Source organism: Anas acuta, chromosome 3, assembly GCF_963932015.1.
Source record: "Anas acuta chromosome 3, bAnaAcu1.1, whole genome shotgun sequence".
In the NCBI taxonomy this organism is placed as follows: Eukaryota; Metazoa; Chordata; class Aves; order Anseriformes; family Anatidae; genus Anas; species Anas acuta.
Window position 1 is genome coordinate 67,342,887 of NC_088981.1, and position 22,837 is coordinate 67,365,723.

Consider the following 22,837-nt stretch of genomic DNA (forward strand, 5'->3'; position numbering starts at 1 on the left):
TTTAAGCAGGATTTCAGAGATAATATAAATTCAATCTTGTACATGAATCCAGCAGTAATGTGATAAGAGGCTGAGAATGCCTGATCAACCAATTCAGTATTGGTTAGAAGTTAAGATGACTGTAAGGAAGAATTTACCTGTCCCTCTTACACCATGTGCCTACAGTAGCTTTCTCATTGATAGCTGTAGAAAATAGGCTAACGTTAGATTATATATATGGAAAATAAACCATACTCTCTTTTCAAATCTCTGTCAAAAAAGGCAACAATAAAAATTGAAGCTGAACAACAAAAGTGAATTCTGCACTTCTGGTTAGTCTTTAACTGAGCTGGATAAACAAAGCTTTCAATTTCCAACTGTTTCTTGAGCACAGATGCAATTAAAAAAAAAAAAAAAAGTAGTGGATCAAACTCATATTGGCCAGAGGTGTATGAAGGAGTAAGTTGAACCTGAGCCCAGTGGTCACTCAGTATCGTCTAATTTTGTGTCTCAATTTCTATACGCCCACTCTGCATAAGCAGTCTCAGCCATGCACTTGACAGCTGGTTCTACAAATGGAAGAAAAGGCTACTCAAAGTGCACAATTCTTACTCCTGGAGCTAAGAAAATAGTTTGAGAGTAATTCTGTGATTGGCAAGCCCACATCTCTGTGATAGGTCTTGCATCAATTACAATGTTCTCAGTTCCAGAAAGTATGATAATTTATCTGGGTATAGATGAAATACTATATTAACAATAAAAAAAAAAAAAAAGAGGGAGGAGGGGAAGAAACTTCAACACTTGGAAGAACTAAAGACATTAGGATGTTGTTTTAAGAACAGAGTTCAAACTGGAAGTGACAGAACAAATGAGAGCCCAAGAACAATTTCTGTATCAGTATTTTCTGCTGAAAAAATGTTTCTGTAAGAGATTGACTCACATTTGACCTTTGAATATAAAAGCGTGGTAGGTAAGGTATACTCATGAAACTAGTTTGATATTCAGACCTACACGGAGGCTTATAAGCTGACTTTAAAATGGTTGACCAGATCTTCAGCATAACCAAGGAAACTTTGAAGTTTTCTTTTTTTTCTTTTTTTTAAAGTCACAGATCTCAGAAATTAGTATAGCAGGTAGGCCTTAAACACAGGTCCACATGTTGTAACTTGTAGGATCAGGACCTAATAGCTGTAACCTAGTTTTTGAAAGCCAAGGGGCTGAATGAGCTCTTAGATTCTTGTACCATCTTTTTATCTCATTTGGTCAACACTCAGCACCTGCATACAGCTTCTGTCAGTAGCCTAAATAGCTTTTTGCTACTTTGTTCAGTCATTAATGGCATACTGGGATTCTTGACATTCCTGCTTTCCTCCATGTGGTTTTGAACCTGCATCAGGACATCAGCAGTCAGTAATTGTCTCCTCTGCACTTTGGCTTGCTCATTGTCATTTGACAAAACAAACCATCACCGATAGGAAGAGAGTTCAAAGGCCAAACTACTTCAGCTGAGAAGTGTTTAGGAATCTGTGGTAGGCTTACACTGCAAGGGCAAGTAGGGCTGACACAGAAACCTCGGGGTGTAAAAGGCATTAAGGAAGTGGGTTTGTATTTATTTTTTTGGGGAAGCAGAGGGAGACAGGTTCTGCCCCTCATTTCCCCAGGATATGATTCCAGGTCCACAAGATATTACTTCAAGAAGTAATCATCTGCTTTCCTGTAGAGAAGTATGGATATGTGAAGCTTGGTAATAAATTGATAAAGTGGCTTTGGGATCTGTAAATGGGCTATGTTTATTGAAATATGAATCAGATATATGAGTGGTACTAGTTTTGCAGTCAGAGACATGCATCTGTTCACCTCAGTGTGAGGCTTGCATGGAAGAGCATGGTGAGGTTCATGAAATCATGAAAAGCTGCAGTTGTACTCAGAAGAATTTGTACAAGTGCAATTCCACTTACTGACATGAAGCTGCAGTTTCACCAAATGCTCACACCCTTGCAAAGTTGTATGACTGAGTTTGCTGAAAAAACTTTTGATAACTACAGACTTTTGCTCTTCAATTGTAGGAAAGTTCCCCTGGAGGTTTTGGGGGGTGGGGGACAAGAAAGGCTTGCTCAGAGTGCATCAAGTGAGGGCAGGGACTCTATTTTATTCCAACAAAATTTCTAAGGAAGTCTCCACATCAATGATATTTTCCATTTTGTGTGTGAGAAAATTGGTAATGTTCTGTAGATTTTGTGCACTAAAGCAAATTTCAGGAGCAGTTCACTTTCAACCTCCAGTGTCAGCTACTCTATATTAGTTCTTTGGTTTTCCAGGCTGTCAGGTTCTCCACAAATGCAGCTCTGTTGGACATATGGCTACCTGCTGTCCAGCCCAGATAAAACACAGTTGTCATATGTAGGTATACATCTAGGTGTACAGGATAGCTCTTAAATCTAACATAAAACTGATGATGTGTTTGGAATTGTTATTTTTCATATCTTCTTGAAAGGCTTTCTCCATGATGTAGGGCAATCCTCTGATTCTGATCCTCATACTAAAGCAATATGATATTTGCTAGTGCATGTTTGGCCCCCAGGAAAATACAGTAAAGTATTTAAGCTGTCATTCATGTACATCTTGGCACATTAGCCTGGCTTTCACCCTCTTGATAGGTCTCATGTTGGTGCATTTGCAGACTAGTAAAGTTTATGCCATGTGACTTAAAGCTTCAGATGCTACAATATGCCTTGAAATCTAAACATCATGCCATAAATAGCTATCCCTGCAAAATTTGCAGATATTTTCTGACTCCAGTCATTAGAAACCAAAACCTTATCTAAATTAAATACTTTATGGACTATATCTATTCTACCCAGTATTAATATTTTAAGACAACCAGAAGGTAATTCAAGTAATTTGATTTAAGAAATAAGACTTTGGAACATAATCAAAATGAGAAAATGCCAATTCTTTTTTTTGGTTTGTTTTCTTCATTGAATATCTCCTCCCTGTAACAAAGCTGAATGGCTTTGTAAAGCAGATTGTCCAATAAAAATATTAGTTATTTAAAAAGACAGAGGTTGGTCTTAGGAAAGCAAAAATATTCAGAATCTACATTTGTCAAGTTTTTGTTTCATAAATGACTCGTATCATTTCTTATTTTTTTTCTCCCTCTGCTGGCTAATGGCTGTTTATTCCTTTCTATCTGAGCAGCAGTGTATAAAGGAAGCTCTGAACACTTCATTGCTACACCTTGCACAAGGCTTTGCTCTTCAGGGTCCAGGTGCTAACCTGGAGCACAGCACCTGAGCTCTTGTTCTTTTCTTGGATATACTGCAAATCAGCCTGACAAGAAAGTAGATCATTTGGCTTCCAGCGTCCAAGACTGGCTTTTGAGTTGAATGTGACAGACATTTTTTGTCATCAGAAGGAAAACCAGATTAGTTCACCTCATTTTGAGTCCAGTTCAGTACTTTTCCATCTATATTTCCAGTGTCATCAATAACCAGTTCACCTGAAAGTAGGTAAGAGAGGAAGTGATTCAGAGTGTCAGGCAGTCACTACCACTTTTTAGATTCTTAAAACAATTTTTCAAGATTTCATTGAATTCTTTTGAAAAGCCAAAATCACTGTCAGCTCTGCAACTGCATTATACGGGTTGATGAAATGTCGTTCTGAAACTATTTTTCTATTTTTTTTGAGGAAAAATATCATCAGAAATCAGAAATAGAGAGATTTCTCTCAGCTGTCACCAAGAGTTTTGTAAAACACTGAATTGTGGTGAAGGACAGCTGTCTCCTTTTTAACATGGATAAGTGAGGATCCGAGCAAGCCAATTCATTTCACATAACTCAGTAACGCCTGGTATCACATAGCAGCAAGTCTCTGAAGCTGTTTGTCAGGGAGGATTTGAACTTAGGGCTTAGAGGTGAATACTCTGCATTCCCGTAACAGCTTCCTGAACCATCCTTTCACTGACTGCTTAAATGCTGCACTCTAGTTCTGAAACCCTAAGACACCTCTCCTCTCCCAACACTTGGTGTATCCAGGTGCTGGCTGCGTTTTGGTTTTCAACCAGGCTCCCCCTGGCTTTTGTAGGATTTGGTTTTGTGTAGCTGGGACTTGCTACATTTCATGCCCTCAAGTGAGCAATGTAAATCAGCCCTATCCTTTAGACAAAGAACGGCAGTTTTTCTTCTGAATCGTACCGACAGTTTTGTTCAAGGCAGGCTGGTATCCATGCACCCAGAGGAAACTCATGCCATTTTTGCCTTTGATGGGAAAATACTCCTATTTGCTTTAGTCTTCAGGAAGAAGTCTAAATTAACTTTTCTGTGCTGGAGGATTTGCTTTTTTCCCTGAAGTTGAGGTGATGTGAATTGAAGAATAATTAAATAAGTTGATAACCTCTAGTTCATGTTTGGTTTTAGTGATTTTTTTTTCTGTGAGAAGTTTATTTCCTTGTCACCTTTCTCAGAAAATGCTGGTGAGAGTGGTGAGAGCAGGTATTATTTGCAAAAGTGACTTTACTTTTTTTTTTCCTTTTTTTTTTCTTTTTTTTCCCTGCAATGTTACAGATGCTCCCAATCTCAAAAATGCCCATTGTTGAAAAATTGGAAGTATTCACAATGAGTATTCCCGACAACGGACCTTTAATCTACTTTTCCTTCCCTCAGCAGCTGGTGATAATCTTTGCACCACATGGGTTGAAAACAGAAGTTGAAAACCTAGGCTGAACTTGCTTGTCAGATGATTTAATGACAAGTGATGAGATGAATGACTATTATCTTTAATTTTTGTATTTTAACACTGTTTTTCCTTTCCAGATGTGATTTAATCACAAGATGCTGGGCCCAAGAGCCTCAGAACAGACCTACTTTCTTTTATATTCAGGACAAACTGCAAGAGATAAGACATTCTCCACTGTGCTTCAACCACTGCCTTGAAGACAAAGAGGCAGCAACTGGAATCATCAACCAAGCTTTTGAGGGTAAGTCTGGGCAGCACCTGCTGTCCTCACAGCCTCAGCCCCACAAACTGCAACAAAATGTGATTCAGCAGTTCTTTTCATTAGTCACTGATGCAAATTCTCTGCCTATAAATTGGGAACAGAAGAGACTGACTTCTCTCATAATGAACTTGTAAAGATGCATTAGGTGTCATTGTGTATGATGCATTAGATAAAGTGCGTATATAAGACTACCAAGCCAAAAAACAAAAACAAAACAAAAACAAACAAACAAACAAACAAAACCAACAACCTTGTGAGGTTGAGACTGAGTCTGCCTCACAAGACATTTCTAATTTGCACCTAAATTTCGATTTCTCCCTTAACTAAAGACAGCAGTTGGGCACTTACTTTAGGAGCACTGATTCAGCAGTTGCCTGAAGGGGAACATAAATTAGGTACCTAAATAAGGCAGGCTCTATCCTAGCCTGAATGGTGATAACTTCGGTCAGGAATCACAGTGTGCCTGTGTTCTGCACACTGTGAATGAAAAAAACAAGGTGTTTTTAGGGAAGATACAGTCTACACAACAAAATCCAATTAGAGAATAACATTGTTAAAGTTGTGAAGGCAAGAATTCAAAAAATAGGCGATGCCAAATTTGAAGTTGCCTATGCAACTATGATTTGGAGCATATAAACATGGAAATGAAAACAACTGACTGGAACAGAAGCAGGAGCTTTTCCAGTCCTGCAGTAATTCCTGGCTAAATAGAGGGGAAAGTGAAGTCTTTGTAAACAGTGTGATCTGAAAATCTCCAAAAAGAAAGTTTTCTTTATTGATTTCTCTTTTATTTATCAGTCTTTTTTAATTTAACCTTCTTGTGGAAAAAAAAAAAAAATCTTGTAAGAAAAGTGCTTCCAATTCTAAAAAAGAAAAAATTACTTGTTTATAAAATTTCTAAAGATATATTTTTTTTTTCCCCTCACAAAATGACATTGAACTGGGAACTCACCCTGTTTCATAAACATTTTTTATACATCAGTATATTGTGATTTTCTAAATAAATAAAGAAGTAAATTGCTGATCCATTCCAGGGATTATGCAGTATTCAACTACACAATTTTGTAGTAATTTTTTTCTAGATATTCTATCTGCGTTCAATTCCATGGCATCAGCCAATGCTTGGTTAATGACAGTTTATTTGATATTTTGCTAATTTTTACCATTCGATGTAGCTTTATAGGTGTGAGCCTATCCTAATTTACCCATCATGATTTCTCTTTCTGTCAGATTCACTCTGTGCATGATATGGTTATGTGTAAGGATCGTAAAGACTAAGGCTAAAGACTTTATCATGATGGACTTTTGACATGATGAACCAAAGTAACTTAGCATTGATAACCTATAACTTCCTTTTTTTTTTTTTTATTAATAGTTGATTTTGCATCCTTATCCTATAATGAAGAGCTTTGTGCTATGTGTATATGCATATAATTTCCTAGTTTCTTTAAGGGCATTTTAGCTCAGAATAGTGGAGTTCAGGGAAGAGATACTTAATCTGCAAAAATCTAAACCTGGCATTAGCTCAGGAAATGAGTACAGCCAATTAATTAGACACTTTATCCAAGCTAATAGGTCTTAAATTTTGGATGGATGTTACCTCACCTAAATGCAGCTGTCTAGAAGCCAGCAGCGTCATCTAAGATATTCAACAAGGTATTTCTGTGGCCAGAAGGAGAAACAGCCATGTCCAGAAAGTGATGACTCTCATGTTTTAGGCATGTATCAAAGAAGGAAAGGAGTCACCTTTTGCCTTTCTCTCCACTGACAACAACTGACTTCTAGATGAATCATTGTACTGGATTTGGACAGGATTTGGATTAGATGTTTAATTTTCAGAAGGCTACAGAAAAACAACATGCACTGGACAGAGGGCTGTGCTGATTTGGCTGCTTCCATCTACTCATGAGCTAGTTTGATTTCCTAATTTAGACATCTGTGTGTTCCCTGACTCCATGAGAAGAGAGAAGACATGAAAACTAAGGGAGCTAAGGCAGTATTGTGGCATTAAATCAATACCTGTTAAAGAACTTCAGCAGGGCTGAAATTTTACATGTGCACCCTGCTTTTCTGCTGCTTGCTGTTGGGGAACAGACAGGAATTTAGATTGTCATTCATTTGGTGGAGCTGGCATGACACAGATGTAATGTGCAATGAGCTTAGTTTCGTTGCAAGTCTCAACTTAGTGTTCTCCAACTGTGATCTTTGCCCTGCTCTTAACTTGCTCAAGCTAGGCATTGCTTTCTTTCACTGGGATGACAAATACATGTTCTTAATATAAAAATCATCCTTATGCCAAAATTGTAGGTTCTGCCAAACTGCAGAAATCTCAGAGAAACTTTTACGATTTATTTCTTTGCCATGAGCAAAAATGGTGTTCTTAGAAATGGTGAATTTATTGAGAAGGAAAATATGGATTGAGACTGACATGAAAAGTTTGGTTTGAATAACTAACGTTTGTAAAACAGTTTACTACAGAAAACATGGTTGTGTAGTGGGTTTTTTAGGGCAGTTTTAATAACAGTGCTACTCTATAATGTACATTACAGGGAATCTGTTGGTAGTGGTCATTTTTTTAAATTAGGCTCAATCAGGCCTGTTTGTGATAGCCTAGTTGGTAAAATCTGACCTGCTATGGCAAGCAGAACAATTCCTGGCAGTATCTCTCAGAACCAGAGAATATTTTGCCTAGCACACTCTCTTCCCTAGTCTTACCCTTTTCCCAATTAGCTGCCTTATTCCCTCTCAAAGATTCCCTCTGTTCTTTCCTTAGCATTGTGTCTGCCCACCTGATATTGCCATAGACTCACTGTTGCATCTGCATTACGACAGGAAGAAAAAGCAACTTTTTTTAATGCTTCAGTTTCATCTTTTCATGTTCCAGTTCTCAAAATTCCTCCTTAACTTCTCCCCAGGCTCATGTGGTGATTTTCACACAGAGAATGCCCATCAGAAAATAGTGTAGCTTGAGTGTTAACAGTATGACTTGAGATTTATTCATCTACATATTGTCCTTTCATATGATTGCATTTTAAGTTACTAAACACTTGATAAGCTCTTTACAAGTCTCTATGACAAACATACTTATTTACCCATGTATTCATAGTTAATCTGTCAGCTATTTCCATCTTTCCCCGAAAGGGTCTTTATAAGTCCATTAAAACTGTCTACTGCATACTTGACTGAAGGCCTGGAGTCCTGGCGATACTTTAATGTTGCTGGATTATCTGATCAGAGAACCATGCACATCAGTTTTATGTAGATCTCCAGCCTTGAAATTATTGAACTATTTTTCTGCCTTCAATGTAAACCCCCTGCAGTGGAGTTCAGTGTAATGCTGGTTCTGGAAGTATGGTTGATTTAAGCAAGAACTAGCAATTCAGGTTCTAGTCAGCCTTCCAGACTAAAACACACACTCTTTCATAACCCTGTCATACATGGTTTGGGACACAGAGTAAGTCTCAGTCAGTGATTTATAAAATGCTGTGTAAGTGACAAGTAAGTGGTTTTTAAAATAACGGTAACTTTGGATTCATTTTTAGCTGGTACTAAATGGAGCACTTCTTTTGTTTGTAGGAGTAGTAGAAACATGACAGCCAGAACAAATAATCCAAAATACTGTTCCATGATGGATTGTCCTGGACAACATTTTCCAAAAATGTTACGCAGTCATTGGCCTTTGTGTGTAATGAAACTCCTGTCATGAGCCTCCCGCCAAGAAATGCTTGCTCTCACCAGGAGACATGGTTCCAAAAGAAAGAGCCAAATGTCAAGCAAAGTGAAATGATAGACCTCAAAATAACCATGATACTTAGCCCTATATGGAATCATCCATCTTCCAAATTTGGTTGAACCTTACCTGCTTGTAGTTAGTCACACCTTTCGCAGGTCCATACATGCTGTTAGCACTATTTCATAGGTGGAAGGGCTGGAAAATATTAGATTTCTGTATTAACATTAATACTGGTGCGGTATGTCATGCAGACTGCAAATATGGGTGAATTAATATAAGGAGTATGTTAGTGTTCTGGACCACATGCTAACAGGATAGTGTAGGGATGGCAAAAGGGACACCAGCTTTGTTACTGCTACCTTCTAAAGGAGGCCAGGAGTAGTGATAAATACACCCAAGCAATATCGGCAGGTCCTGGCACTGCTGCTTAGGAAGGGAGGGAAGGAAACCCAGCAAGAGTCTGACTTCAGTGCCTTGATTAAAGGATAGTGGGAATGGCTGGCTATATGCAACAGTAACTCTTGCAGCAATGGAGGACCAGGCAGCAGCCCACCAGGATGTGCAGATTGGTCCTCAGGCTCCAGCAGCAGTGGTCTAAAAACAGTATTATTTTTACAGAAATAAATGTTACAGTCAGGAGAACATGAGTCTGTTTCGGATGTCAGTCTGCAAAGTAAGCACTGCAATGAATACTTTATTAAGCCTCAGTTCCACTCAATGTTTTCAGCATTTCTGTTGGGTCTCTATGGGTATTTCCTTATCTACCTCTCACTGATTTCCAGTGAAACCCTTATCAATGAGAGTTATGTACCTAGATTTGCCTGTACCCTGTTACTGTTGCATTTCAGCAGCTGGTCGCAATACCAGTCCCAGGAATCGTTGCAAGTGCTCTGTATCATGGCAATGTAAAGGACCTAGAAATCTACCAGCTTTGAGTTTTTTCTTCTTGCTCTTACAGGCTTTCCTGGGGCATTGATTGTAGGCAGGCAAGAAGAATTAACATTTTTAGAGTGAGGGAAGCACTTTCCATCAGGAGGACTGAGACATCTGTGGGTTACCTTTATGCCTTTGAATCACATTGGAAGTGATTCAACAGATGCCCATCCATTGTTGACACATTGGCTGCTCTTCTCCCAATTGCAAAAAGTGCAAAGGAAATGTATAAAGGATTCACAAATCAGCATGCTAAAAAGATGATCCTGCATTGCTGTAAAAACAACCGGACCGTCTATTTTCAGACACAACTTTTTACATGTGTACATGCAAGACAGCATGATATTTTTTCAGGTCCCAAACATTCCCCTTTACTGATGGAAACACCTGTTTGTTTTGGCAAATGTCTTTGCCGACATCAGACAACTGGGCATTAAGCAGCTGGAGCAGCTCCTTGCCTTTATGACCCAGTGGGACTATTCTTATCAGTGCTGCTCTCCCCAGTCCATTTTGGACCTGTAAGGAGAAAATGTCAAACTGCTCAGAAACTTTGTCAGAGCACTATGCTGTTCCTGCTAGAAGTGTCTCCTCTTACAAGAGCAGCTATAAGGTTCTTAGAGGGTCCCTGAGGAAATTCCAGGCCAGCCTGCTGTGCCAATTTCCATGGATACCTTGTAGTTATTCTGTAGATAGCAGGGAACTTTTACCTTCAACTGACAACATTTCTTCTGTGGTGATTTTTTTTTTAAATCACTTTTTAAAAGGCTGTTAATGTGCTGAGAGTTGTACCTTTGGTAGAACCATGTGGATAATAGATTTTTTTTTTTTTGGTTCATTCTTTGAATGGAAACATTTGGTGAGGAGAGGAGTTCTGGCATGACTGGACAGAAACAGCATCTACAGAAAAACCTAAAGGATGGTTGTATTTGCCCACAGTATTTTGTTTTGTTTAAGAGCCATAAATATTTTTGTTTAGAAAGACTAAAAGGAAACACATTTGGCCTCAAAAAGATCATTTTTTAATCCCTTAACTGGAGCTGCCTTTTGAAATATGTTGGAAGATAAAAGAGATTTTTGCAATTCCTCCTTTTTTTCCAAAGCCAGTTACTCAGCGTGCTTATTTTTTTTTTTCTTTCTCAATTAAGGTACTTGCTAAGAGTCTTTCTTTTGCTTTCTTGCTTTTTCTTTTTTTTTTCTTTATTTTTAAATTCACTGCAAAACTTTTCATTGAGGGGGTTTGGTATTAAAATCTGGGATCAGTGATCTCACCATTAATGATAACAGCTGCCTTCTCTGCTGGCTGAGTAGTGCTGGATTGCTGTTCCCTGTGCAAGAGTAATCAGTTTATTTTCCTAAAACCAGCTGCCTTTTAAAAACCGTTCTGCACACCTCTCTGGACTTAAAGTAATCACTTGGACAAACGGAAGCTCCTCTGAAGCAGATGTGTTGATAAGAGACATTTTTTAAACCTTGTATCTAGCCTCCTTTGTATTTTTCTGAAATTCAGTAATCCTCTTCCCCACTTAGCTTAGTGAGTGCCTGACCCAGAGCCTGTGGAGGTCAGTGAAAAGACTTCTTCCAAAACAGTGAGTGGTTACAACACTGAAGGGAAAGGTAAAGTTAGTGGTGTGACCATTTCATATGTGTAACCTAGACTAATGCTGTTTGATTCCAGACAGCGCACATGAGCCATATGACTTTGCAAGAAAAGTAATGCTACTACTTTGCCTTGGACCAAGGGAAAAATAAAATAAAATTAGATGATCTGATTTCTTTTGTATGGATGTAAAGGTATAACCAAATGAAAATTAAGTACCATGTTTATACTGGCTGTCTAAGCTGTTTGAAAGTCACCAGAGAGTTGTAGACATGTTCAGGGGACGTTACTGTGTAAAGGTAAGTGTGAAAAATAAGCATCTCAGCAAAATGACTCATCCCTCTTTTCTCTCTCCATTGACTGTAAAGGGAGTCTGGACAAGGAGCACATAAGATCTGAGTAATTAAAACTTGTTAAAATGACTCCTACTTTGTGACCTAGAGAATGGGGATGCTTCTCTGCTTTTATATATATATAGACGTATTGTATTGCAATAAGTGTGAAACTGGTCTTTTTTGGTGCTCTTATATTAAAAATGATATGATAAATGATAAAACTAGTTAATAAACAGATTTATATCTGTGTTTCTCAAGACAGCACCTTGCACATGGGGTTCGGTCCACAGCTCTTAAAAAAAACACTATTCAAATAAAAATAAAAAACATCAGTCTATGCTTCAAGCAGTTTAGTGCTGTAAAAGTGCAGGATGAGCAAAATTCTTGTTTTTAGCATCTTTAGTGTCTGACAGAATAGCAAGGTTGGTGAGTCACCCTCAAGCCATGCGAGATCATATGCTTCATTAGACAGGAAACACAGATATATCTCCACTGATATATAATACAGAGTGGGGTATTAAAACGGATATATATTTGTTCTATTTATATTCTTACTGGTAATGTGCAGACACTGAAACACAGCACCTCCAGCTCCAGGTGGCCAACAGGTATCAGTAAAACACTCCATATACAGGAACTGTCTCCTTGAGCTAACTGACACAGCTGAGAAAGAGCAGTCAGGGTTCAGTAACCACCTTTTTCTCCCCGAACAAAGATACATCATCAAGCGCTTCTTTTGAATGCTTTCAGAGCGCAGTACATCTTTCTGCCATGCCAGCAAGTCAGCCAGTCTCTTCTTCACCTGCACGTAAATTGTGCAGAAGGGACAAAAGGCAGAATATGTATGAGAAAAACAAGAGGATGCTAGTGGGAAAAAGTAAATGTGACCGCACTTCCAAAGAAGTGATCCTTACCCTGTTGAAGGTACTAAGCATTGCATATGATTGTGTTGCCTGGAATGAATAATGTCTCAGGCCAGATACTTAGCTGGTGTAAGGCAGTGATGTCCCACTGTTTTCTCTCCAGCTTTGTTAATTTGTGCTTGCTGAGGATCTGGCCATGAAACAGCTCTATCAGAAGACCAACATCTCTAAGATCAGTTTGTTCACTCCCTACCAATCAGCTTTTCTAATGACTTTGCTTCCTCTTCTACATTGTCACCTTCTGAAATTAACACCCCACCCCCTCCAAACCATCTGCTTATCAAGACATCATAAAAATTTGCACCCTTCCAGGCAGGATTTCAAAGCATGCTGTGAGCCCTCACAGCCTAAAGAGAAGGCAGAGAAATGCTCTGTGCGATGGCACTGCTTCATGCTCTGGCTGCCCCGCGGCAGGAAACAGCCAACCAAGATGCTGAGATCTGGAGGGGGGAAGCACAGATTTTATCAGGTCAGGACCGGTCTCCTCAGAGGAAGCTAAGCAAGCAAACTCCATCCCTCATGAGCATGAGTCAGGCGATCATCGTTTCTTGTGTCACTTAATGCAAGGCTCTTTAGAACATGGTTCTGCTACCCCCGGAGAGGTGCATTGTAATTAATTTGCCTGCAGTTTGGCTCAGATGTTGTGCTTGCAATGGCTATTAGGGAAAATGTCCAGAAAGGTCGGGGTGACATGCTTTTAGGACCTGAGACAGGTATCTACACAGCTACAGTACAGAGCTTTGAAGGTGCCATTTTATTACTGGAAACAGTCTACCTGAGGGCACACAGAGCTTAGTGGGGACCTACTCCTCAGTAGAGTTGTTCTCTGCCAGTACAGCCCAGTTGTTCTCTGGGCTGCTAGAGCTAGCCTGCCTCATGCCCTGAGGTAAGTTGTTTGAAGTGAATGTGGGTAACTCTACACTATGCAGCAGTTCCAGTGTAGACAACCCCTCAGGATTTAAGTGTTTGGAGTCCACTCCCCAGCACGACTTCAGATTCCATGAAGGTGTTCCTTGGACGCCTCCTCTCGGGGCATTTTGTTGGCTCAGCCAGGCTTTGCTTGTGAAATCTGAGGGGATCACATCACATGGTTTATCCTGCATTTACTCACGTATAACCCAGCATGACTATACATCAATCAACTAATTTTAGCAATGTTAAAACTGAAAAGAAAAGAATGATATCTCATGAATATGCTGACCTGCCTCCCCACTCCAGCTTCTCTCTATCTTCCTTCAAATTCTTAACGTTTTTTGGAAGGGTCTTCCTAAGATTATTCAGACTTCTCTGTGTTGGCTTATGGCTTCCCAGGGTGTTGGTGATGCTTCTAGTTCTCACATTTCTGGGGGAATTTCACAGCACATAATGATTTTTTCTTAACTGCTCATTTTCATTTTCTTCTGTCTCCGTCCATCATATTACGAAGTGAGCAGAAATTGCTTGCTTGCTTTGCATGAGAGGCAAGCATTGTACTGTGTAACCTGACATCTTTGCATAGGTTTTTTGGCTTGTACATCAGAATGGTGCTAAGCTTCCATGGGTGCTGAATGCTGTGGTAAGAGGAGATGACACAATAGCAAAGGAAAGGGCACTTGTAGTCAAAAATCTCATTACTACAATGGCTATGTAGCTTGTATGTGTCATGTCAGAGGAGAAAGGGTATCGACGTTGTATACTTCTTCTGCCTTTTGATAGGGAAAGAGTATTCCACAATAAATAGTCTTTCTTGCTGATTTTGTTTCCAAAGCTCAAGAAATAAAACCGAGGCAAGATATTTGATTTTTAGCTCTTTTTCTCTGTAATGAGAAATGCAGCAGTATATAGGATAAGAAAGGATTATATTTTATATATTCTGTATTTCTTCAGACCTGTTGGGGAAAGAATTAGTAATGTATCTATATATCTGGTAAAAATATCTCAGTGACCTCATACTCACATTTGTGTAAACATCACCTCATCAGTTCCAGATACTTATACAGGAAACAAATCTGAATGCTCCTCTAGTGTTCTATACTTAGGCAGGTCAGCCGGCATATGTCTGGTCTCTAAATACCCAGTTTTACTTGGGTCCTTATTTTAAGGTTTCTCTCTTAAGAGTTTGCCGCAAACATGCCCTCAGCATTTACCAGCGTGCCTTTTCCAAAGCAGCTTGCGCCTGAGGGTTTCCATTAAAAGAATTATTGAACAAAAAACACATACAAAGAAGAGCTGTACTGTTTGGTGAAGGCTTGGTTTGGGATCGAGTTACTAAATATTGCCATAATAGTCCTGAACTAACAAAGTGAGTATCAAATGATTTTTCGTAGCTGTCAGTCACTGTGGTATGTGAAGACAGTTTGTTCTGTCCCAATCCCCATCTTGCTAACAGGTTTCTAAACTCCAAATTCTCTTTCATATTTTCCTTTGTAACATTTCCTAATAGACTCTAGCATGTGGAAATGACTTTTGACTTTGTAACTGTTGTGTGCGTGATTATAGTGACATAATAAATTGTATGTTGCCCGCCGCAACAGCACAATGCTTGCGAGCCTTATGAGTAGAGAACTGTGAATGTCACATGCTTCATTTTCCAGTTGTGAAGTAAAATAAGGAGAGAGTGTAATAAAAAAAGGTATGCGTTACTAAGAATAAATGTACAAAATAGCAATAATTATAACTTGAGCCTTTAGTTAATCGCTTTTACATTTTTAATATTTTTTTAAGATATAGCCCCTGAAATGGTTTTCAGGCAACCATGTATATGTGAACACTATCAAAATAAGAAAAAAACATAGTTTTTAGGAATTGGCAAAGCACACTTAATTGCCAACTTCAAGCTTCTTGAAAGACAGAGTATTACAATTCCTCTAAAAGAGAGGATATTACAATTCAGTAGGTAGAAAACTGCCTGTGTTACAGGACTCTTCAGCAGTATTATTGTATTGTTAGCAGAGTTACACAAAGATACAGATTAAAACTGCTTTGGTTTTATACAGGAGGTGTTTCTTTACTACCAAAAGAAGCCAGTTTTATTCATAACTGTACTGCTGCCCATGAAGGTATGAATGGTGACGAACAAGCGTCCCTAAATGATTTGGCTGAAGATATAATCCACGCAGGCAATAGCAGAAAATAAGTTTGACTCATCAGTCACTCTTTATGCAGTCACTAGACCAACTTTCTCCACCAGCTGACTTTGCATGCTTTCAAATACTACATGTATATAACCATATGATTGTGGGGTTTTTTATTATTATTATTTTTTTAAATGCAGATTCGGACAGTATTCTTTCAACTACGCTAATGGAAACAAGGGATCAAGAAGGCTTAAATTATTTGGTAGTGGTCAAAGACAGCGACCAAGATCAAGGGAGCATCAATTCTGAGGAACTTAGTTCAGTCTGATTCCCTCTGTTTGAGGACAGAACAGAAAGCTCTACCAAAGACGACGTAAGCCAAAGAAAATATTCTGCACTTTATCATGCTTATAGTAATGTAACTACCAGAGAATGTCATAAGGTATTGAATGATGTGTAGACTAAGACAGCAATTATATACTTTTTGATTTTCTAAATGCTATGGTTCAGGCGTTTCACAATAAATAGTTTAAGGAAATAATTTTTTTAATCAAAGAGCAAATAATTTTACTGTGCTACTGATTAAATTTATGCTGCCACATTCACCACAGACATAGACGTTCATTCCAGAACAGAAGAACTAGTATGTGTCTCACAGAAGGGACCAACTTGCTCATGAAAAAAAGAAAAAAAAAACAACATTGAAGTCTAGCTCCATTGTGTGCACACGAGGATGTACAAATGGAAAAACTAATATAAGTTATAGTTGTATTTTTATGAACTCCAAATCTGTAAGCAACTGACGAAAGGTGGCTGGGTTGTTCATTGTACGAGATGGTCTATTTTATTATTTAATTTAAACAAGTGCTTGCAATCATCTTGAATGTAAATTGCACAGCAACCAATCTGTGAATCGAAATGAATGTTTTTTCTTACCTTTCCTTTTCTCTTTCCTTACCTTTCCCTTTATAACGTTGATCATCCTCTTATTTCCTTTTAGACTGGATAAAAGGAAATACTTTTCCTGGTTGTGCTTGGAGATCTAATTAAAATATATAATAAAACAATATATAAATCATTACTGAATAAAAGACAGAAATAAGCTCTATTCATTTCATCATGAATAGCAATTTGCAAATTTTGCACTTATTCATTGGCATCTGTCAGGAAGATAGAATCATGCTTTTATGCAAATATTGGATCATGCAAATATTTGATTATGGGGGGTGCTGGAGAGTAGTAAAGGCACCATCTGAAGTCAGAATGTAGGCATTTTTAAGCTGCACCTCCGCTGAAATTAAGTTCCAAAAGTTTCTTAAATGGAGAATCAACATAGGTAAACGAGAGATTTGATTTTTGACTTGTTACTTGAAATTTAATAAAAAATGAGGGATTTTGAATTATGATTCTTTAAAAATCTCTGGCAAAATGAGCCAAAGTAGTCTGTAAACATAAAACAATATTTTTCTCATTTGCAGATTTGTACATGCACAAGCAACATTGCCACATTTGTACATGCACAAGCAACATTTACTAGTACCAACAGTTGCAGCATTTCTTTTTTTTTTTTTTGTTTGTTTTGTTTTGTTTTGTTTCTTAAGTTATGCTCACCAGGCCATGAATGACAGATAAATAAATACTGTATAATGTTTCCTCTCTTCAAGTGCTGTCTGATTGATTGTACAGCAGTTGATTGTACCTTACGTTTCAGTAGCTTAAACATGAATAGTGTTTACTAACCAGCAAAATGTGCTAGCCAGAAACCAGGAAGATCTGTTTTGTAGTCACCCTACCTGGATGAATTTATGTGCATGTGTAATTCAATCTAACTGAAGAGGAATGCTCAATCAGCCCGCTGCAAGCAGAAGTTTGAAAACCAACCTGACTGCATATGATACCTTTTTCATTAGCAGGAGAAGCCTTCAACCCTGTCAAGAAGCTTGTCTAGGCAGCACCATTCCCAAGCCTCATGACAAGGTCTGTGATATGATAACTGAGGTCGATTCACTCTTATGTTAGTCTGAGTTGGAAAAGGATCATGTAAGAGCCTATTCAACGTGGGTAAATTGGGTTAGTGGATAAGGTGAATACCAGTGAGAGAGCAGTCAGAAGAACCCTTGAGTTCTTGACATAGTCACGCATACTCAGAGCTGCACAGAAAGAGCAGAGGGAAGATGTGTTGCTTTGTTTGCATTTTCTAAGTGCTGTAAGACAAAACTAGATTTGATGGAACATTTATCACAGCATGCTGAGGAAGAAAATGTCAGGTTTAATGCACTGCCAATAAATGATACTCAGGATATTGACCAGTGATCTATAGTGATTAGGTGCAAAAGGCACTTTAAGAAAACCTTGAATTTAAGTGTCTTGACTTTCAAGGGTATTTTATTTTTTAAATAACTTTAAATTGGTTTAAGGATTATGCTGTCTTTTTAAGGAGATATGTATTTAGGGGAAAAAAAGAATCCTGATGTATCAGAAAGGTTAAATGTGAGATACGGGTACAAATGAATGTCATTATGACAACACATGTGACATACTGCTGAGAGTCTCATCCTCGAGTGTAGAGCTGATATTGTGCATTTTTACCTTCCTTGTTTAAGACATTGAGTGTAGGGTATACTATCTATACAGCAAGAGGAATTCTTCCTGATTTCCCTTATAAGCCAGAGGAAGCCACCCAAATAAATGAGAAACCATTCCTGTGAAGATTCTTTCTGCATGACCTGGAGGAACTAGAAAGAGGCGTTTGGAATCTGAATCATAAATGCACAGGAATTCCTGCTGGCAATTCTGAAAGCCTCTTAACAAGAGCATCATTCTCTGGTTTGTATAAAGCAGATGGTCCCAGTCTTTACCTGCTGCAAATCAGGTTAAATATGCTAAGATAGGCTGATGCACAGCAGTGGAGAAACTGCCTCCAGTAGGGGAGCAGATTCTCAAGATTTGGCAAATACTGCTTCAGTCATTACAAAGTAAATTTTGATTGTTTCAACGCAGTGTAAAGTCCTGGCCTCAGTATCACCAGCCTTATAGAAAGTATGACTGGCATGGTCTTGAAAAGTCTTTGTTCAGATAAGAATTGGAAATGTTGGGGAGTGGGAATAACAGTGCTATGTTAGCTGTAATCCAGTTGATGTGATACTGCAGTAAGGCAGTGCATGCACCCAGCAAAGCTGGCAGTGTTCACACTGGTTCCCTGTGGAACAGTGCAAAAATAACATCCCAAGAACCTGAGAAGTAAAGATCTAAGAGGGGATATTATCAAAACTCAATGCCAAGAGGTATTTTATGTTGCTTGTGTTATGTTGTAACTCTAGAAAAGAGAACGTGAAAGAAAAGTAATGAACAACCCTAACGCACACTTTTTTTTTTTTCCTTTTTCCTGTTTCCTACATCACTTTGGGGTTTATCAGAAGTTTGCGGAGTGTTAAACACCTCCTTCTTCCTTCCTTGGTCATGATATGGCATCATCAATGTGGCTGAGTGGCTGCACAGTTCTCCCTGTTCCCGCTCCATGGGGATCCAGGCTGCTTTCTCTCTGGTGAATATTCCTTCTGGCATACACCATTCTGCGGAGCATTTCCTGTAGGGCTGTTTGCACATTTCCTTCTCTGTCCTAAAGTGACATTGGAGGAATTGGTGAAGCAAATTCTGATCTACTGTAGAGCTGTGTTCACCCAACTATGTGGCTTGTCTTCTCTCACAAATGACTGCTGGTTCTGCATAAATAGCTGGACTGTGGAAGGAGCAAGGTCTGCTCAAATGCCACCCATTAGAGGGGACTATCTCACTGAACACAGAAGGAGTCCAGGAAATTAGTCTGGAGTAGACTTCCTTTTTATAATAGAGAGGGAAGTGGGGGAACAGTTGCTCCTTCTCCTGTTTCATGGTATTGCAACTCTACAGAGCTCTGTCACTCCCACACTCACCCACAAGCAGCAACTGTTCCCCACACTGGAGGCTCCTAGCCTGGTAGGTTGTTATCTTACAAGATCTCTTGTGGCCTTTGATCCCTTTGGCCATCCTCACTTTTCTTCTCCAAACTGTGTTCAGTTCTACAAGCTCCTTTCTGAGAGCAGATCAGGAACATGCAGAGCATTGAAGATTTGTAGGTGTTTTCAGCTTTCTTCTCCATTCCTTTCTTAATCAATCATGCTGTTTTTTGTGGGTTCTGACCACTCTGAGTAGTGAGATTACATATTCATGGGATATATACATATATATATCACAGAATATTATACCATGGGATATAATATATACATGAATTATACATTGTATTCATGGGATTATATTATTAGGGGGAGTGGAGAGGTAGGCACTGATCTCTTCTCTCTGGTGACCAGTGATAGGACCTGAGTGAACAGCTTGAAGCTGTGGCGGGGTTGGTTCAGGCTGGGTTTTAGGAAAAGGTTCTTCAATGACAGGGTGATCGGGCATTGGGACAGGCTCCCCAGGGTGATGGTCACAGCACTGAGCCTGCTGGAGACCAAAACCCACTTGGACAACATTCTCAGACACATGATCAGTTTTTTTGTTTTCTTTTTGGGTAGTCCTTTGGGGACCCAGGAGTTGGACTTTATGATCGTTGTGGGTCTCTTCCAACTCAGATATTCTGTGATTATTTCATAATCCCCAAATGTTGTATCTATGTTGTATCTAATGGCCTTCCTGGAGCCCATCCACTAATTTGTGAAGTAATGATTACAGTTTACTGTGTACTTTCTTTCATCTTTCAATCACTCTGTATTTGAATTTTGGTTGTTGTTTTATTGCCTAGTCACTGAGTTGCATGAGGTCCTCTGCAGCTCCTCAGAGCTGGGCCTCTTCCTCAGTGACCTAGTTTAACTCTTTATGCCCTCCCACCATGTTCTTCCTGACTATGCCAAATGGCACAAGTCCTAGCATAACTGGCTCCCCTGGTGAGTTCATTTCCCTCCAAGAACTGATCATTTATGCCTATCTTTTGTCTCTGAGCTTTTAACAAAATACGTATCCAGGTGAGGACCCTTCCTTATATGGAAAGCTTAGCTTCCTTAACAGTCTTTGGTGGAGGACTTTGTAGATAGCTTTTTGGAAATTCACGTCAACCATATCAACTGGATCATCCTTACCCATGTTTGGTCAGTTCAGATAAGTTTATTAGTTTGTGAGGTGGAAATGCCCTTTGTAAGAGGATGTTAGATTTTGCCAAGTAAATTGAATTGAATATCAGCATTGAAACTTTCAGCATCTGGTGGCTTTTTACTTTCTAATCTGTCTTTTTCATATTGTGGTAAGCACCCCTACTAAGACAGAAATTCAGAAAGCTGAAAATCCCCTACATATTTGCACAGTATTGTGTTTTAGGTATAAAATATATCAATAGGGATGGATGAGAAATATTTACTGCTACCTATGAACATTATTTACCGTGGCATAACATCAATGCTGTGGTGATCAATTAATGTTTGTAATTTATTTTGTAAATTGGAAGGGCCATAGCAGATGTTACTTATTTACTAATGCAGCATTTTCAGTGGCCTCACTTCTAGGTCTGCTGTCCTCGGACACCACAGTGGTTTGGTCTGCAGAAGGCAGTAACACCCAACTAATTGTGCACTTCTGGGTTTGGGGGTTGAGCTTTTGAGCTAGCGCATACTGGTGACCAAAAATGTCCCAAAACTGTTTGTCTCACTTTTTTTTTTTTTTTTTTTTTTTTTTTTTTTTTTTTTAATTTGGGAACACAATAACCTACAAAGCAAAACCCAACACTTTTTGACACAATTATTGAGTCCTTACCAGGTCAAAGAGAAGGTTGTGGAAAGTTTATGTGTAGCTGCTGAGGAGAGATATGCCAAGCTCCAGTGGGATTACTCAGTTCTTCCCATGTGCTCCAAAGAGAGTGCTCAACCACTTAACATGAGCTCGGGGAACGTGCCTGTCCAGAGCTCTGAACTGGAAGCATATGGCTTGAAAAATGGTATTTTTGAGAGGTGAAATAAAAGGCAAAAGAGGTGTTTGTGTATCATTGTTTCTTTACAATGTATCACATTGGACTGAAAAATGTGGGACATTAAGATGCCTTTTTTTTCTTTTTTTTTCTACTTAATGTTCATGTCTCTCTTCTTTGGGAGACTCTGTTGTCTGTGGTTCAATGGCATCATCCCAAGATTCAGAGAACTTTAAGGTGATAACAAGAAATGCAAAAGTTTGTGCAGCTTAACTGCTCTCCTGAGTGTTTTCTACTTGTCTTCATTACCTGCAAAAAACATTAAGTGGTGGGGACAAGGAAGGTAAGCTGAATCCACCACAGCCTCACTTATCTGAGAAGCTCTAGCCAGGGCCCAGAGCTGAGAGTAAGTTGGTGTTCCTCAACTTTCCTGGTGCCCTACATAACAGAGACTAGTGACATTCTCCAGAACACAAGATCCCTCAAAATTTGGTTTCCTCACTACTTTTATGGAGGGGCACAAAGGACTCACAGCAGGGGCACTGCACTATAGCATGAGACCCTGCAGCAGTTTTCATCAAATAAAGTTTTATCATCTATTTGAATTGACTGTCTCTCTCTCTCTCTCTTTTTTTTTTCTTCTTTCTTTTCTTTTATATCTATAGATTGCTGCCTATGAAGGATTCAGTCCTCATGTTTGGCTCCACTAAGCATAACTGGGTGAAACTGATTCTCCATGGTTTGAGTTTAGGACAATGCATTTTAATAAAACCATGAAGGCAAGATTTCTTCTAGTAGAAAATTTACCTCTTTCTACACAAAGATGATCTTAATTTGGCTATAACAGAGATGAAAATAGTCATTACAGTGAAGAATGTCTGTAAAATAGCCCTAACAACTCTGTCAGTGGATGAAAAGTCTTATTTCACCTTCATTTATTTTAATTGATTCTTGAAAGTTTTTCTTACACATGCACACTGGAGTGAGTTGCAGGAGCTTGCATACCAGGTGGATTTTTCAAACGATCATGGCTCTATTTATAATGACACTTGGCACCTCTAGCTGATATTATGTTTTAACTCTAATAAATAACCAGAAACCCTGTGCTTCAAAGCCAAGTGATGATGCCAAAATATTGTCATTATTGCCAGTGGCATGACTGATACTACCGTATAAAATAACCTTTTTTATAATGTGTTAACTTCTTCAGATGACGTCTTCCATTTGGAGGACGTTCATCACTGCCTTCTATCTTTTACGGTAAGAAGTGAGCTGTAAAATAGCCACTCTCAGTGTGGATACCAATCTCTTTTGCAATGCTGTTGACATAGCTGGCTCTTTTTTTTTTTTTTT

General features: G+C 38.8%; 1 protein-coding gene across 6 annotated transcripts in view; it reads left to right on the forward strand.

The window, feature by feature from the left end:
• The window catches only part of ROS1 (ROS proto-oncogene 1, receptor tyrosine kinase), an 81,247-nt gene extending 59,994 nt beyond the window's left edge, over positions 1–21,253 (forward strand). For 4 of the 6 annotated variants that reach the window (XM_068677628.1, XM_068677629.1, XM_068677626.1 and 1 more), the window contains exons 43-44: positions 4,791–4,954; positions 15,750–16,630. In XM_068677628.1, the coding sequence (XP_068533729.1) occupies positions 4,791–4,954; positions 15,750–15,880 (295 nt within the window). In that variant the 3' untranslated portion in view covers positions 15,881–16,630. Of the gene's footprint in view, positions 1–4,790; positions 4,955–8,551; positions 10,550–15,749; positions 16,631–17,462 lie in introns of those variants that run through there. The other 2 variants (XM_068677625.1, XM_068677627.1) reach the window with 2 other exon arrangements.
• The last annotated feature ends 1,584 nt before the right edge of the window (positions 21,254–22,837 follow it).